Raw genomic sequence first — 16,580 nt, forward strand, 5'->3', positions numbered from 1 at the left:
TAAGCTGAGAAGCTTCAGCACCTCAAAGGAAATAGTGCCTAGGATACAAAAGCCACCCACAGAATGGGAGAAACTATTCACCCAATACCTGTCAGAAAAGGGTATATCTAATTTGTATATCTAAGATATACACATTACTGATAGAACTTAACAAGAAAAAAACAACTAACCCCATCAAAAAGTGGGGAGAAGAAATGAACAATTTCTCAAAGAAATACAAATGACCAAAGGTACATGAAAAAATGTTCCACATTACTAATTATCAGAGAGATGCGAATCAAAACAACAATGAGGTACCATCTCATGCCACAGAGACTGGCACACATCACAAAGAACAAAAACATAAGTGCTGGTGGGGATGTGGGGAGAAAGGAACTCTCATTCACTGCTGGTGAGAATGCCGTCTAGCCCAGCCCTTCAAAAACCTGGAAATTGGGCTCCCATATCATCCAGCTATACCACTCCTAGGGATATATCCTAGGAACACAAAAATCCAATACAAAAATCTCTTCCTCATACCTATATTCATTGCAGCAATATTTACATTAGCCAGAATCTGGAAACAACCCAGATGCCCTTCAACAGATGAATGGCTAAAGAAACGGTACATATATATAATGGAATATTATGCAGCCATCAGGAGACAAGAAGTCATAAAATTTTCCTATACATAGATGGACATGGAAACTATTTTGTTGAGGAAATAAATCAGAGGGAAAGAGACACACACAGAATAGTCCTGCTTATCTATGGGTTTTAAGAATAAAAATTAAAAGACATTATTGTGATAATGCCCAGAAATGAGGGCCGGAAGGACCAGCTCACAATATGAAACTCACCTCAAAAAGGGGTGAGTGCAGTTAGAGAAATAATACACTAACAACTACCATGACAATGTTAATGTTAAGTAAAATGCCTGTTTCGAATACAGGCCGGGGGTGTGGGAGGAGGGAGATGGGGGCATTGGTTCAGGGAATGTTGCACTGGTGAAGGGGTTGCTCTTTTGGTGATTGAAGCCTAACTACAGTCTTGTTTGTAATCACGGTGTTTAAATAAAATTAAAAATATATATATATATATAAGAAGATGTTTAATGATTGAAAGTGATAGAGAAAAAGTTTTCTATAGTATGACATTATTCATATTTAGGTACTAATTTTCTACTAATCATGATGGATTACAGCAAGTTAGCAACTAACTACTACCAACAGGAACTATCTTACTGATATTAGTAACAGAAACATCTAAGGTCATAATAAAATCCTTTTTTTTGATTAAAGTTCATTTAGGATCTTAAATATTTGAACTTATGTATCTGCTCTTAAATATTTGAACTAGTAATATTTATTTTATTAAAAGAAAATATCCTAACTAGTTTAGTAGCTATCAGATTTGCACTTCCCTCAAAATATAAAATTCCTAAATGAAAAAAGGAATTCTGATTTCATCTTCCTCCATCCATCACTCATTATGATCAAATATCTATAGAAAATTGGTTCTGATTAATTGATCTAAACAAAATATCGCTTAAAGTATAGGCTAAAAATCAATGTAAAAATTTATGTTGCCGGGGCCGGCGTGGTGGCGCTAGAGGTAAGGTATCTGCCTTGCCAGCACTAGCCTAGGACAGACCGTGGTCCCCCAAGCCAGGAGCGACTTCGGAGGGCATAGCCAGGAGTAACCCCTGAGCGTTACCGGGTGTGGCCCAAAAATTCTAGGACTAATTCTGTAATTTCATTTCTGAGGTCCTTAAAATATGTATCACTATGAAATTTAAGAGGTATAACTAAACAATTTTGTGTATAGAACTAAATATACTATCGAAGTCCTATCCCTATAATAAAAAAAAACTCTGATTCTTTATAATTATGATTCTTTATCAGAAACATCACCAACAGTTTATCAAATTCTTTTATAAACTGTTAATGCAGAAAATGCTTAGAGAGGCACTTTGTTAATATACAGACATAACTTTACTATATAAATAACAGTTTGGGATCAGAGGTATAGTACAGTTGGTTAAGGCACTTTCCTTGCTCATTGCCAAGCTGAGTTCAATATCTGGCTTCTATATGGTCCCCCAAGTCAGGCAGAAATGATTTCTAGGAAGACACAGAAAAAGAGCCAGAAGCAGAGCCCTGAGCTCTGCCAGGTGTGTCCCAAAGCCCATTTGCCTCCCCAAAACAGTTTGGGAACCTGGAATATGGCTCAGTGGTGGAGCGCATGCTTCACATGTGTTTGACCACGAGCACTGCAAAATATAAACAAGTGATAAAATTAAAAATTGGGGTTGGATAGATACTATAGTGTAAAGTCTATGGTTTGTATACAGTCAACCCAGTCTGATCTCTAGCACCATGTGGTCACTGAGTACTGCTGGGTCCCTTGAGGTCCCTTGAGTCACTCCAGCCGTGGCCCTGTATGACCTGAGCATTGCCAGCGTCTATGCAGCACCACAACCATGAACTACTTCACTGAATCACCCGTCTGTCTCCTGAGAACTGGTCTAATTGGCTGGGAATTGCAGAGAAGGGTCCCCGTGCCTCCAGAACTGCTTAAGAGAATTTCCCTCCTCCGTAACACTAAGTTTCTTTTCATCCAATTTTTTTCAAAATACAGCTTTTAGTTTTCAAACAACTTTCAGAAGCACTATCTTATTTGACTTTAAGACAGCATGAGATAAGCTATGGTGAAGGGAAAAAAAACCATCAAATCTTGTCCTTAAAAAGTACTTATTTTGGGGGCCAGAGAGATAGCACAGTGGTAGGACATTTGCCTCGCATGTAGTCAACCCGGGAGGGACCTGGTTCAATTCCCAGAATCCCCATAAAGTCCTCCAGCCTGCCAGGGGCAATTTCTGAATGCAGAGCCTAGAGTAACCCCTAAGTGCCGCTGTGTGTAGCCCAAAAACCAGTCAATCAATCAACCAATCAATAAAAAGTACTTATTTTGTTTTTGTCTAAGATTCTAGTAAGAAATACAAAATATATGGAGCCAGAGAGATAGCATGGAAGTAGGATGTTTGCCTTGCATGCAGAAGGATGACAGTTCGAATCACGGCATCCCAAATAGTCCCCTGAGCCTTGCCAGAAGTGATTTCTGAGCACAGAGCCAGAAGTAACCCCTGGAGCACTGGTGGGTGTGACCCAAAAACCAAAAACCAAAAACCAAAAAAAAAAAAAAAAAAAAAGAAATACAAAATCCTAACGTATAAAAGCTAATAAAGGTCTAACAGCACAAGAAGGCAATAAAATGCCCACCTGGTAGAATCAGAAGAGAAAAAGAGGGAATCAGTTCCTAGTATCCTGTCTAGGAGAGGTGGCACAATCAGGAAGAGACTAAATTAAACTGAGTTAGAACGAGTGAATCCTGGTCATTTCTGAAGTACAAGGCTTCTGGTAATCTTAACTAAGATATTTTTACTTGCTTGTTATTTTTTCAGGGCAACAATGTGAAGGTTTTGGGAATAGAAAGGAACATACATACTGCACTTCCTTTGTATAATTCAACAAGGACAAAAAGCTGTTAATTAGCTATTAATTAGTCTGACTCCAAAAACTAGTGCTTAAACATCAAAAACACAACATTAAGGCATTGGGTTTCTCGTTTTGTTTTGAAGGTCACACCTGGTAGTGTGCAAGGTACTACATGGATGTTGGATATTGAAACCGGTTGTCTATAAGCAAGGCCAAGTGCCTTACCCACTGCACTATCTCTTCGCTACCTAATTATTTCTCAACTTAAAAATTATATAGGTCTGGATAGATAGCATAGCAGATAGGGCATTTGCCTTGCACATGGCCAACAAGGTTTCAATCCCGGGTTTCCGAAGAAGCCTGCAATTTCTTAGCAGAGAAGTAGAGCCAGAAGTAACCCTTGAGCGCCACCAAATGTGGTCCAAAAACAAAACAAAACAAATATAACTTATATTTGAAAGCTGCGAAGTAAAAGAATCTGAGAGTTCTTAAAACACAAGAAAATTTTTATAACAGATTATTTACTTAGAAACCTATTCATTATATGTACTATATAACATTGACATTGCAACTATAAACTAATTCAGTATCAATATATGTAGAGAAAAATGGACTATTCTTAATTGAAACAAAAAAACTGGTCCCATAATCCAAATCAACTAGTATAAGTATGTAAGAGTCATCTCAGTTAAAAAGAACTTAGTTCCACATAATAGCACATCCTTAATCATTGGTAACGTTGACCCTGATTAAATACCAAAAATAGGTCATTATATGCACATTTAGCTACTCTCACCAAATATAGCACTTTTCATCCAGAAAAAAAAAATGGTGTAATTTAACAAATGTAATGTTGTATCCAAAGCCCTTTCTTTTTCTAATATGTCACATATAATAAAATATGTAACAACTCTGATAAGTAACCTACTTATATCACCTATTTTTTTAATGTTATGTGAACATATAATGGCTCAAGAGCACACACACACACACACACATACACACACACACATATATATGGCAAAGACCACAATTTCTGAATTCATATTAATTTGGTTCCAATGCACTAAGATTTTTTCTTGGGGTGAGGGGTCATAGCTGGCAGTGCTCAGGGGTTATTCCTGGCTCTGTGATCAGAAATTACTCCTGGCGGGGCCGGGCGGTGGCGCAAGAGGTAAGGTGCCTGCCTTGCCTGCGCTAGCCTTGGAAGGACCGCGGTTCGATCCCCCGGTGTCCCATATGGTCCCCCAAGCCAGGAGCGACTTCTGAGTGCATAGCCAGGAGTAACCCCTGAGCGTCAACGGGTGTGGGCCAAAAACCAAAAAAAAAAAAAAAAAAAAAAAAAAAAAGAAATTACTCCTGGCACACTCAGGGGACCATATGGGATGCAAGGGATCAAACCTGGGTCAGCCAGGTGCAAGGCAAATGCTGTGCTATCACTCTGGCCCTGCACTAAGATATTTTTTTATTTCTGCTCATTTCATTCTAATAATAATAAAATTATGTTTGTTATTTTTCCAATTTTAGATCCAATTTTAGATTTTTTTGAATAATAAGACAACTAAGATCCACAAAACGTTTTAAAACAATATAGTTCCAAATAAAGCTTATGGAGAGAAAAAGGCAACATGATTAGTTTTCTTTCTGGTAGGAAAGAGTCATAATAATCAAGAAATAAAAGTTGGGGGAGGGTAGAAAAAAAAATAAAAGTTAACTCATGGGGCTGGAGAGATAGCATATAGAGGTAGGGCATTTGCTTTGCATGCAGGAGGGCGGTGGTTCGAATCCCGGCATTTCATATGGTCCCCCGAGCCTGCCAGGAGCGATTTCTGAGCATAGCGCAGTGCTTCTCAAATAGTGGGGCGCGCTCCCCTAGGGGGGGGGCGAGGCTCTATAAAGGGGGCGAGTTTGACCTCAGCAAACACTGTCATAAGTCCCGTGTTTATGTCTCTAGAGCTGAGAGTTGCTGTGTCCTGCTTCAAACCCGGCTTCGAAAAGCTACGCATTGCAAAACGTGCTCATTGTAGCCATTAGTCCAGACATCACCTCTGATTAAAAAATCAGCTCAAATTATTTTATATATATATATTTATTTATTTATTTATTTATTTATTTATTTTTGCAGGTTAAAGTTTTTTTTTTTTTGGTTTTTGGGTCTCACCCGGCAGTTGCTCAGGAGTTACTCCTGGCTCCATGCTCAGAAGTTGCTCTTAGCAAGCACGGGGGACCATATGGGACGCTGGGATTCGAACCGATGACCTTCTGCATGAGAGGCAAATGCCTTACCTCCATGCTATCTCTCCGGCCCCTAAAGTTTTTTTTTAATAAAGATACTATTTACAGTTGTGTGGGGGGGTGTAAAAATGTTTTCTTCCTAGGGGGGCATGACAGAAATAATTGAGAAGCACTGGCGTAGAGCCAGGAGTAACCCCTGGGTGCTGCCGGGTGTGACCCAAAAACCAAAAAAAAGTTAACTCATAAAAAAATATCAAGATTGGAGCCGGAGAGATACCATAGTGGTAGGACATTTGCCTTGCATGCAGCTAACCCAGGACAGACCTGAGTTTGATTCCTGGCATCCCATATAGTCCCCCCCACCCCCCAGCCAGCCAGGGAAAGTTCTGAGTGCAGAGCCAGGAACAACCCCTGGGTGCCGCCTGGTGTGGCCCAAAAACCAAACAAAAAGAGAAAAAGAAAAGTGCTTGTGGTATCCCTAGCCTGACTGGTTTTTCTTGTAAGTGTGCTTCAGAGCTGGGGCTAGGTGAGGAAGATAACCCAAGTAAACAAGTAAAGACATGCCCATGAATAAGCACAAAGTTCTCTTAAATTGAACTCAGCAAAGACATGGTCATTTGTAACTTTCTGTATTCCTTATTTTACAGAATCTATTATCTGCAAATGCAGATTTATTAATATCTTATGTCATTATTCTATGTACTACTTATTCCAAAGACTGGTTTTAAACTATAGAATTTGACTTCTTATATAATTTTTAAATACTACTAAGATTATGGCTGAAGTGAGTACAGTAGACAGAATGTTCTGCCTTGCATGTGGCCAACCTGGGTTCTTTCTTGGCATCCCATACAAGCACATCCAGGAGTAACAATTGAGTGCAGAGCCAAGAGTAAACCCTTAACACTGCTGGGTGTGGCTCCAAACCAAAAATAAATAAGAATTTTTTTGGGGGGGGTTTGGGCCACACCCGGCTTGGGGAAACATTTGGGATACCGGGGGATCAAACCTCGGTCCATCGTAGGTCAGACATGTGCAAGGCAAATGCCCTATCGCTGTGCCACCGCTCAAGCCCCTTTGTACACTTAGCTCCATACTTATAAAACTAGGTGATTGATAAATGTTTACATTATCCAAAAAAGGGCCAGAGCCATAGTACATTGAGTAGGGTATTTGCCTTGCATGTAGTCAATGTGGGTTCAATTCCTGGCACCCTCTACAGTTCTCCCAAGCCCACCAGAAGTAATTCTTGAGTACAGAGCCAGAAGTAAGCCCTGAGTACCACTGGTGTGGCCAAAACAAACAAAACAGACTTTATCCAAATGATTACAGATGACCGCAGAATTAATAATGGAGCTCTTAAATACTGGAATTTTATAGTCTTTTGCTATTTCAGAAATCTTTTCTAGCTATATAGAAGGCAATTATTATGAAGGAAATCCTAAATATGAAAATCAAAATGTTTTACATAGTGAGTGGAGGATAGGGATTAACTGAGCATGGAAGCACTGATGATGAGAGCTGACACTGGTGGTAAGACTGGTGTTAAACTATTATATGCCGAAAACTCAAGTGTCAATAACTTTGTATACCATAGAGTTCTCTAACCTTTTTAAAAAGATATTTTCACAATGGAGCATATTTGGTTATAATTAACAATTACAATTCTATTTTTTTGTTTGTTTTTACAAATCTTATCAAATCAACTCCCTTAGTCCAGCAGCTTAAGTGGTAGAAATAAAATTATTCTGGGGTTAAAGCAGGTAGGTCTGAGTGCAGAACCAGGAATAAGCCCAGAGCACCAGTGGGTATGGCCCAAAATTTATAGCAGTAGAGTTTTAATTTTTTCCAAATATATGTTCAATTCTTCAGTAACGTGTTTCAGATCACAATTTTCTTTAAGTTACTATCAATTTCTTGCTTCAGGTAACAACGAAAATCTTACCTTGTGTTGTTCAATGGCATCAATCCACTGCTGTCTATGATCTGGGTCCTGAGCTCGAAGATACCAAACACTATCATTTACACTAATATCAAATCGGCATTCATCAAAATCATGGGGCTGTGAGGATAAAAGTAGAAAATTATAAACTCCAATGTGCTATCTTCTATAGTAAAAAACATCTACAAAGTCAGCCTGACTTAAAAAAAAAAAAAACCTTTTTTCAAATTCTAACAAATAAGGAATACAATAAAGACGTAATTACCAAAACTAAATTTCATTTACTAATCCTACAAATAAGTTAACACAATCAAAACACTTTTTTTTTTTTTAAACAGCTAGCACTTCTCATCAAATGTTTTGAGTTAGCTTAACCACTGGTACCACCACTAATCTGAGGCTATATAGCTCAGTGTATGAACGTCTTGTATGTCTAAGGCCTTGATTTTTCTTTTCCTTGGTAGGGTGGAGCGGCATTTGGAATTGCTCAGGTTGGTGCCCAGGGGACTGGATTATGCTGGGGATAAAACTCAGGCCTTCAACATACAAAACATCACCCAGGCCCAAAAGCTCTCCCTCCTTTTAATTCCATGTACACAAAATCTGTAAAAGGATCAATTTTATTTAGAGACATATACTACATTTATTCTTATTTATAGTATTTAAGTAAAATTTTCATGACAAACAAAAAATTAACTTCTTGGCTTTTGTGTAGCTTTGTTAGTAAGAACAGGGCAAGTTCTCAATGAAATGTAAAAATAAAGAAACCTCTAACAAAATTACAGTAAAAAAGTATATTAGTCCATATCAAAATGTAAATTCCTAAAATTACTGCTGGGGATAGTTAAGCAGTGGTGTATCTGCCCTACAAGCATGGGGATGGTAAGACTATGTCCCATGTACTCCAGGCTCTGCTGTTTGGAACCCCGATCATGAAGTGCAATCTCCAGACATTATAATAAAATGTGTACACTGTAGCTAAGCTCTCACTATGCAATTCCTCACTGCAACTAAGAACGTATTACCACTAAAATGCTGTAAACAAGGGTCATTATAGAAAGAAAAGAAAAAAGGGAGGGCTGGAGAGAGAAAATACTTGCCTCACATGTGGCCAACCCAGATTTGATCTCGGCATCTCATAATGTCCCCTACATGTACCAGGAGTAATTCCTTAGTGCAAAGCCAGAAATAAACCCTGAGCATTACAGGCCTCCCCTCCCCCCCCAAAAAAAAACAGTAACAAAAAAAGGAAAGGGTAAACATAAATTGGTGAAAACATCAACTTTTTGATACATTGTTTTAAGTCTTCACTTACAACACATTGAAAGAGGGCTAAATAGATAATTCGACAAAATCAAGTGCATAGATGTGGCCCTCACTATCACCAACATCTGAGGGGAGGTAACATAGAAGAGTGACAACAGCAATGGGCAGATGATATACTGCCTGTTAACAAACAGAAACCTTAAGCCTCCTCCACCCACTTCAAAAAAGAAGTGGGAAAAAGAGAAAATTAGTCTACAGGGCAAAGGAAACAAGTTTGCTAACGAAATATACTTAAAAACTGTTGTCTACATCACACACAAAAAAACAAGATCAGTGCTGATGGGGATGTGGGAAGAAAGGAACTCTCATTCACTGCTGATGGGAATGCCATCTAGTTCAGCCTTTATGGAAAACAATATGGAGATCCCTCAAAAAACTGGAAATTGAGGGGTGGCGCAGTGGTAACATTTGCCTTGCACACTGCTGACACTGGTTCTATCCCCCAGCGTCCTACATGGTACCCTAAGCCAGGAGCGATTTCTGAGCTCATAGCCAGAAGTAACCCGAGCACCACTGGCCAAAAACAAAAAACAAAAGGAAAAAAAAAAAAAGGAAAACAGTATTTATAAAACTGGAAATTGAGCTCCCATATGATCCAGCTATACCACTAAGGATGTACCCTAGGAACACAAAAACACAATACAAAAATACCTTCTGCACACCTAGATTCATTTTTTATAATAATTTTTATTTTGACCAAAGTAGATTACAAATCATTCACAGTAAATTTTGGGTTTTTTTTTGGGGGGGGGGGGGGCACACCCGGCGATGCTCAGGGGTTACTCCTGGCTGTCTGCTCAGAAACAGCTCCTGGCAGGCACGGGGGACCATATGGGACACCGGGATTCGAACCAACCACCTTTGGTCCTGGATCGGCTGCTTGCAAGGCAAACGCCACTGTGCTATCTCTCCGGGCCCTTTCACAGTAAAATTTTAGGTATATAGTGACATTGAATCAGGGGCATTCCCACCACCAATGTTGTCCTCCCTCTCCTCCCCACTGTCCCCAACATGCATCCCATATCCTCCTCCTTTGCTCCCAGGGATGCTAGTATAAGTGGTCCCCTCTGTGTGGAGCTTGTTATAGACTGGGTATTGATCCTGTTGTCATTAGCTTTGAATTTGGTACCTAAGTCTGATCATTTTTTATTTCTACTCAACCTCCATTATTTCCCCCTCAGTTTGTGAGGCAGAACAAGATGGTTCAAGTTATGTGGTTCTATTTGAAGGAAAGAAGAAAAAAAAGGGAGGGGGCAAAAAATCAACAAGCAAAAATGGGAGGAGTCCTTCTAGAGGCTATAAATATCTGTTTAAGAGAAGAAAGGGGAAAAGAAAGGAAAACATAGCAACAATACTTAAAAAAAAAAAATCAAACTAAAAACCTGAAAAGCACCACAGCAATAAATGCAACAACCAAACAATAATCCCAGTCCTGGAAAAAAAAAAAAAAAAAACAAAGCTCAAAACATAAAAAACAAAAGCAAAAAAGAAAAACAACAACAATAAAAAATTTAATTTGTGCTTTTTTTTTTTTGGCATAGGCACAGTAAATATTGCGAGATTAGAAAGGGAATTCCTTTGGCCTAAGAGATACAGGGTTTCTCCACCTCTGAAGTATACTGTCATGTGCATAATTCAGGTTCCATACCTGTTCCTTTACTCTCCCCTAGGTCCTTTTAGAGTATCGGGAAACTATCCGCTCAGTCATGATGAAGAGATCAGGCCTCTGTAACTAGAGGTCTTGGTATTTACACAGATCATAGGATGGAATCTTTCCTTATGGTTCTAGAAGTTCTGTTCCATCACTGTTGTTTTAATCTGTCTTCTGTAGTTGGTGGTCTTGGTTTCTGTACGGATCCTAGGTCAAAGCCTAGGATGGAGTTTTTCATTATGTTTCCAGAAGTTCTGCTCGATTGCAGTTGTCACAGTCAGACCTCTGGAATTAGAGATCTTAGTTGTTGTACAGATCATAGGCCAAAGCCTAGACTAGGGACTTTTTTATTGGTCCAGGATAAGTTCTGCCCAGTCATGTTTAACACAGTCAATCTTCTATAGTTCGTGATCTTGGCTTTTGCACAGATCAAAGGATGGCATGTCTTCTGGTTTCATCTTATGATGGGAAGGTAAGACAACTTGCTCTTAGATCAAGTTGTTGCCATTTACTCATTGTCAGGATGTCATATCAAATCTGGCATGTGTTGGTGTCGGAGCAGTATTAAGAATGTCCCAGAGGGAGTTTGGTTCCTGGAGCTGTTGCAGAGAACTATGTCGGTCTATGTCTGAGATCTAGGGTTCAGGTTTGGACGGTCGCTGTCTAATCACATGGAGTCTAAGTTGGGACAACATGGCATATGTTCAAGGTGTCCCTGTATTGTAAAATGTATGAGTTCTTATCCCTAGTAGATAAGAGCTCGTTTCTATACATAAAATTTCCCCTTTTTTTGTATGCCTGTACAAAAAGAATTGGTGCTATATTATATTGCTAGTGTATTTAGGTGCAAGAGTGTCAGGCACCATCATCTCTGTGCCCTGGTTCTGACCTGAGCTTTTATCCCAGGCAAGACATTTTCTTGTAGATTTTTATACCAAGCTGAACCCAAACAACACCTAGATTCATTTTAGCGCTATTTACAATAGCGAGAATCTGGAAACAACCCAGATGCCCAACAACAAATGAGTGGTTAAACAAACTGTGGTACATATACACAATGGAATACTATGCAGCCATCAGGAGAGATGAAGTCATGAAATTTTCCTATACATGGATGGACATGGAAACTATTATGATGGAAACTATTATGCTGAGTGAAATAAGTCAGAGAGAGAGAGAGAGAGAGTGAGAGAGAGTGAGAGAGAGCGAGAGAGAGAGGAGAGAGAGAAAGAATAGTCTCACTCATCTATGGGTTTTAAGAAAAACAAAAGACATTATTGTAATAATGCTCAGTGACAATAGAGATGAGGGCTGGAAGGACCAGCTCTCGATGTGAAGCTCACCACAAACAGTGGTGAGTGCAGTTAGAAAAATAACTACACCAACAATTATCATGACAATGGTAATGAGTGAAAAAAATAGAATGCCTGTCTCGAATACAGGTGGGAAGTGGGGAGGAGAGAAATGGGAGGCATTGGTGGTGGGAATGTTGCACTGGTGAAGGGGGATGTTGTTTTCTACAACTGAAAACCAACTACAAACTTGTTTGTAATCATGGTGTTTAAATAAATATATTATTAAAATAATTTGGTGTCTAGATAATAAACATCTCATCACACACATTCTCCCCCATCAAAAAAGTTAGGTATCTTTCTTCAGTGAATCATAATTAACCCTAGCTTTTTTTTATAATCTTCATATTCTTCTCATGTACCAATTGATTTTTTGAAAAAAAAAAAAAATATTGCATTGAGGGGCCAGAGAGATAGCACAGCAGTAGGGTGTTTGCCCTGCATGCAGCTAATCCAGGAGGGAACCGGTTCAACTCCTGGCATCCCTTATGGTTCCCCCCCAGCCTGGCAGGGGTGATCTAAATGCAGAGCCAGGAGTAAACCCTGAGCGCCCCTGGTTGTGGTCCAAAAACCAACCAACCAACCAATCAATCAATCAATAAAATCTAAAAAAGTATTGCACTGGGGGGGGGGGATCAAAGAGATAGTACAATAGATAAGGTGTTTATCTTGCATGTAGTTGACCCAGGTTAGATCCCTGGCAACCCATATAGTTCTCCAAGCTCCACCAGGAATAACCCCTGAGCACGGAGCCAGTAGTAATCACTGAGCACAGATTAGTATCCTCACAAATTATATAAATATTTGTATGTATAGCATTAAAATACCATTTATAATAATGTACTAGGCTTTGGGTTGTTTCTTTGATTTTGAGTCATATCTAGAGATACTCAGCGGTTACTACTGGCTCTATATTCAGGAAATATTCCTGGCAGGGGAGCATATAAGATGCCAGAGATTAAACCTGGGTTGGCCATGGTGGCAGCACTCTTAACTGCTACTATAACTCTGATCCCTGTATAAATTTTGATGGTGTCCAATTTTAGAATTGAGATTAGTCCCTCACTAATTGTCCCCCCAGTCCTAACCTTAACAATGGCCAAAAACAAACAAGAGAGGCCAGGAAAATAGAACAAGACTGAGTCAGGAGCACAAACCCCATTCAATTCCTTATACATCACCTACCCAAGCACATCAGATGGAGTCCTGAAGGCCCCTAAGTACCAACAGAGTAGTATGGAAGCCATCAAGCACTATCAGGATGGTGTTTGGTATGGCCTAGTATTGAACTGGATCTTAGATTGAGTGACTATTTCAGGGAATTTCTACCCCCAACCCCCACCGCTGGACACTACTTGGAAGCTTCAATTCTCAACTCCACTAAAAGAAACAAAGCAAAGATAAAGATCAAACTAAATGAAAATCTTTTTTTTTTATTTTCTTTTAAAACTTTATTGATTGATTGATTGGTTCATGGGCCACACCCGACAGCGCTCAGGAGTCACTCCTGGCTTTGCACTCAGAAATCACCTCTGGTAAGCTGGGGGGCCATATGGGATGTCGGAAATCAAACAGACTAGTTAGTTCCACAGACCAGTCCCTCGCAGGTGGGCCACATGCAAGACAAATGCCATAGCACTGTGCTATCTCTCCGTCCCCCAATGAAAATCTCTGAGGTAGCAGATATACTACATGATCTAATCTCAGGTACAAAAAGACTAAACATTTTTAAAAGACGACAACAGCAGATGATAGAAAGTTAGCTAACAGAACTAAGAAAGAAAATGATATACTATACAAAAGAAATAATAAAAAGCAAATATAGCTAAAAGAGGTATAATGAATAAATAAAATAGAAGTTAAAAGAAAATATGAGTAGACATAAAGTGTCAAATTGAATCAATGCCATGTACTGATTTTGACACTGTACCAAAGCTCTGTTAAGCTCTTCATTGAGAAGTTGAATAAAGGTTAAGTGGAACCCCAGGTGCCCTACTTTCATAAAGGTCTAATAAATACAAATAAAAATATTTCAAAAAACGTTTTTTAAAAGAGAAAAATAAACTGAACAAAATGTAAAAATTGGTTGATCCTTAGTGTTAGAATGACAGGTAAATTTTTCTTTCAAATTCTCTATATTTTTTATGTTTTTCATAATGGATAGGAATTACTTTGAGAGAAAAAAGTGTAACTTAAGCTTTAAGCACTCAGAACACTACTGAGTCTGACCCCAACAAAAAAATTTAGTATTACTTTAAAAATAAAGGGTTGTCAAAAAAATAAAGGGTTGTCAATTTAATGATGAATATAGCTAACAACCAAGAAAGATATTTGTAGTACATTATGAAAGTCAGTTAAAAATTATTTTAGGCATTTATCTAATCTGCAAAATAAATCTTTACTACAAATGGAGTACTCCTCTAATGGAGTACAAGATATTATTCATTGTGAGGTGGATTATACAAATAAGGACAGAAGTATTAAAGAAGGCCAACTAGATAGATTAAATCTAATAAAGATGGCATGATCTTGGGAAAGTTCTTCATTGTCTAAGGCAGAGGTTCCTAAATTTACTAAGCCTACTAATTCCTTTTCAGGAAAATTCAAGTTACTGGTGCCGGAGAGATAGCACAGCAGTAGATCTTTTGCCTTGCATGCGGCTGACCTGGGACGGACCTAGTTCTATTCCTAGCATCCCATATGGTTCTTTGAACTTGCCAGGAGCGATTTCTGAGCACAGAGCCAGGAGTAACCCCTGAGCAATGCTGAATGTGGCCCAAAAACCAATCAATAAATAAACTGAAAAAAGAAAAAAGAATTTAAGTTACGGAGTAATTTAAGCAAAAATAAGGTAGAGGGGCTCGGGGGCCAGAGAGATAGCATAGAGATAGGGTGTTTGCCTTTCATGCAAGAAGGACGGTGGTTCGAATCCCAGCATCCCCCGAGCCTGCCAGGAGCTATTTCTGAGCGTAGAGCCAGGATTAACCACTGAGCTCTGCCGGGTGTGACCCAAAAGTCAAGGAGCATTGCTGGGCATGACCTAAAACAAATACAAATATAAATGGATTGTCCCTCGAAATCTATTTGAGGGGTGGGGAAGAACTGCAAGATACATAGAAGTTTTCAGAGCTTACTCTTGGTTCCATGCTGAGTAATCACTTTTGGCAGTTGTGATAACAGGGAATGAAACTGAACAGATCCAGCGTCAGATCCTGGGGAGATAAAGTTGGGACCAATCATATTTATAAGATATTTAGGGGCTGGAGAGATAGCATGGAGGTAAGGTGTTTGCCTTTCATGCAGGAGGTCATCAGTTGAATCCCGGTATCCCATATGGTCCCCCGTGCCTGCCTGAGCCTGGAGCCAGGAATAACCCCTGAGCACTGCCCAAAAAACACACACACACACAAAAAAAAAAACATTTATACATGCATCAGTCAACATACCATTATGCCAGTTTAATAATTTGTATTGAGGAGTAAATGTAACACAATACAATTTTTTGATATATGTTACCCTAAGAACTCCAAGAGAAATCAAATGATCATCTAAGTTTCCTCATGGCACCACAATAAAACATTCTTAATGACTAGTAACAATTAAACCTGTAAAATGTGATTTTTTTCCAGCCTCTGCCTCGAATACAAAAACCTATTCCCTACCTTCTCAAATCTTAACTGTACGCAAACACACACATACACTAAACAAATAAATATCAAATACAAACAAATATCAAATGGGGGGGTGGGTAGAGATTTGAAAAGGAAGAGCCCAAACCACCCTTCTCTTTCCCTCAAGAACACCACCATTCTAAATAAGTAACACTAAGGTACTTTCAACCACAAGATTAACAACCTTTGGGAATTATACTTTCCATTTTTTCCAGAATTTGTTGAAGAAAGTTCAGGAAAGATCTGAACTTCAGATATCTAAATCAGAACTTCCTATCTCCTGATTTTAACATCTACTAATTACCAATTGAGGTCTTCCTGCAACTCATAATGTATGCATTATCTATAAGCAGCAATCTTCTATTGCATGCTAATTTTCAGCCTATCAAAGATTCAGAGATGATGATAAAGTCTTTTATGATTTTAGGCATGCTACTTAAAATTTTAACACTAATTTCTGTTCAATAAAGCAGGGGTAATAACATGCAATTATTAGCTAAGAGGACTGTCAAAAAATGTAGAATTACTTTAACACTATGGAAAGCAATTATACTCAAATGCTATCATACCTAGAGATGTTGTGTATAGTGGGGGGTGGTGCTCAGAGGGCCAATACAGTGTAGTGCTGGAGATAAAACCCAGATTCAACTATTTGAGTTACTTCTCAAGACCCTATTTTAAAACATTTTTTTAATTTTTTTTCAATGGGAACTACATTCAAAATAACTGATTACATTAGTATGTAGTTTTATTCTTACAATATAGCTTTGAAATAAACAAGGCTCTCTTAAAACCCTTTTTTAAAATCAACCTTCAATAAATAAACCACATATGATAGAACACAAACCTACATAGAAAAAACTACTCTTAGAAAACTGGTTGTAAAAATATATTTTATATTTTGTATATATTTTTGTGTGTATATAT

The 16,580-nt window shown here is 38.6% G+C and overlaps 1 protein-coding gene across 1 annotated transcript in view; it reads right to left on the reverse strand.

Moving 5' to 3' along the window:
- Positions 1-16,580, reverse strand: part of CERT1 (ceramide transporter 1) — a 101,190-nt gene that overhangs the window by 70,516 nt on the left and 14,094 nt on the right. Inside the window, exon 3 of the mRNA XM_049768792.1 lies at positions 7,657-7,773. Within this exon, the coding sequence (XP_049624749.1) occupies positions 7,657-7,773 (117 nt within the window). The remainder of the gene's footprint in view (positions 1-7,656; positions 7,774-16,580) is intronic.

The sequence above is a fragment of the Suncus etruscus genome, chromosome 2, assembly GCF_024139225.1.
Source record: "Suncus etruscus isolate mSunEtr1 chromosome 2, mSunEtr1.pri.cur, whole genome shotgun sequence".
NCBI classification, from domain to species: domain Eukaryota; kingdom Metazoa; phylum Chordata; class Mammalia; order Eulipotyphla; family Soricidae; genus Suncus; species Suncus etruscus.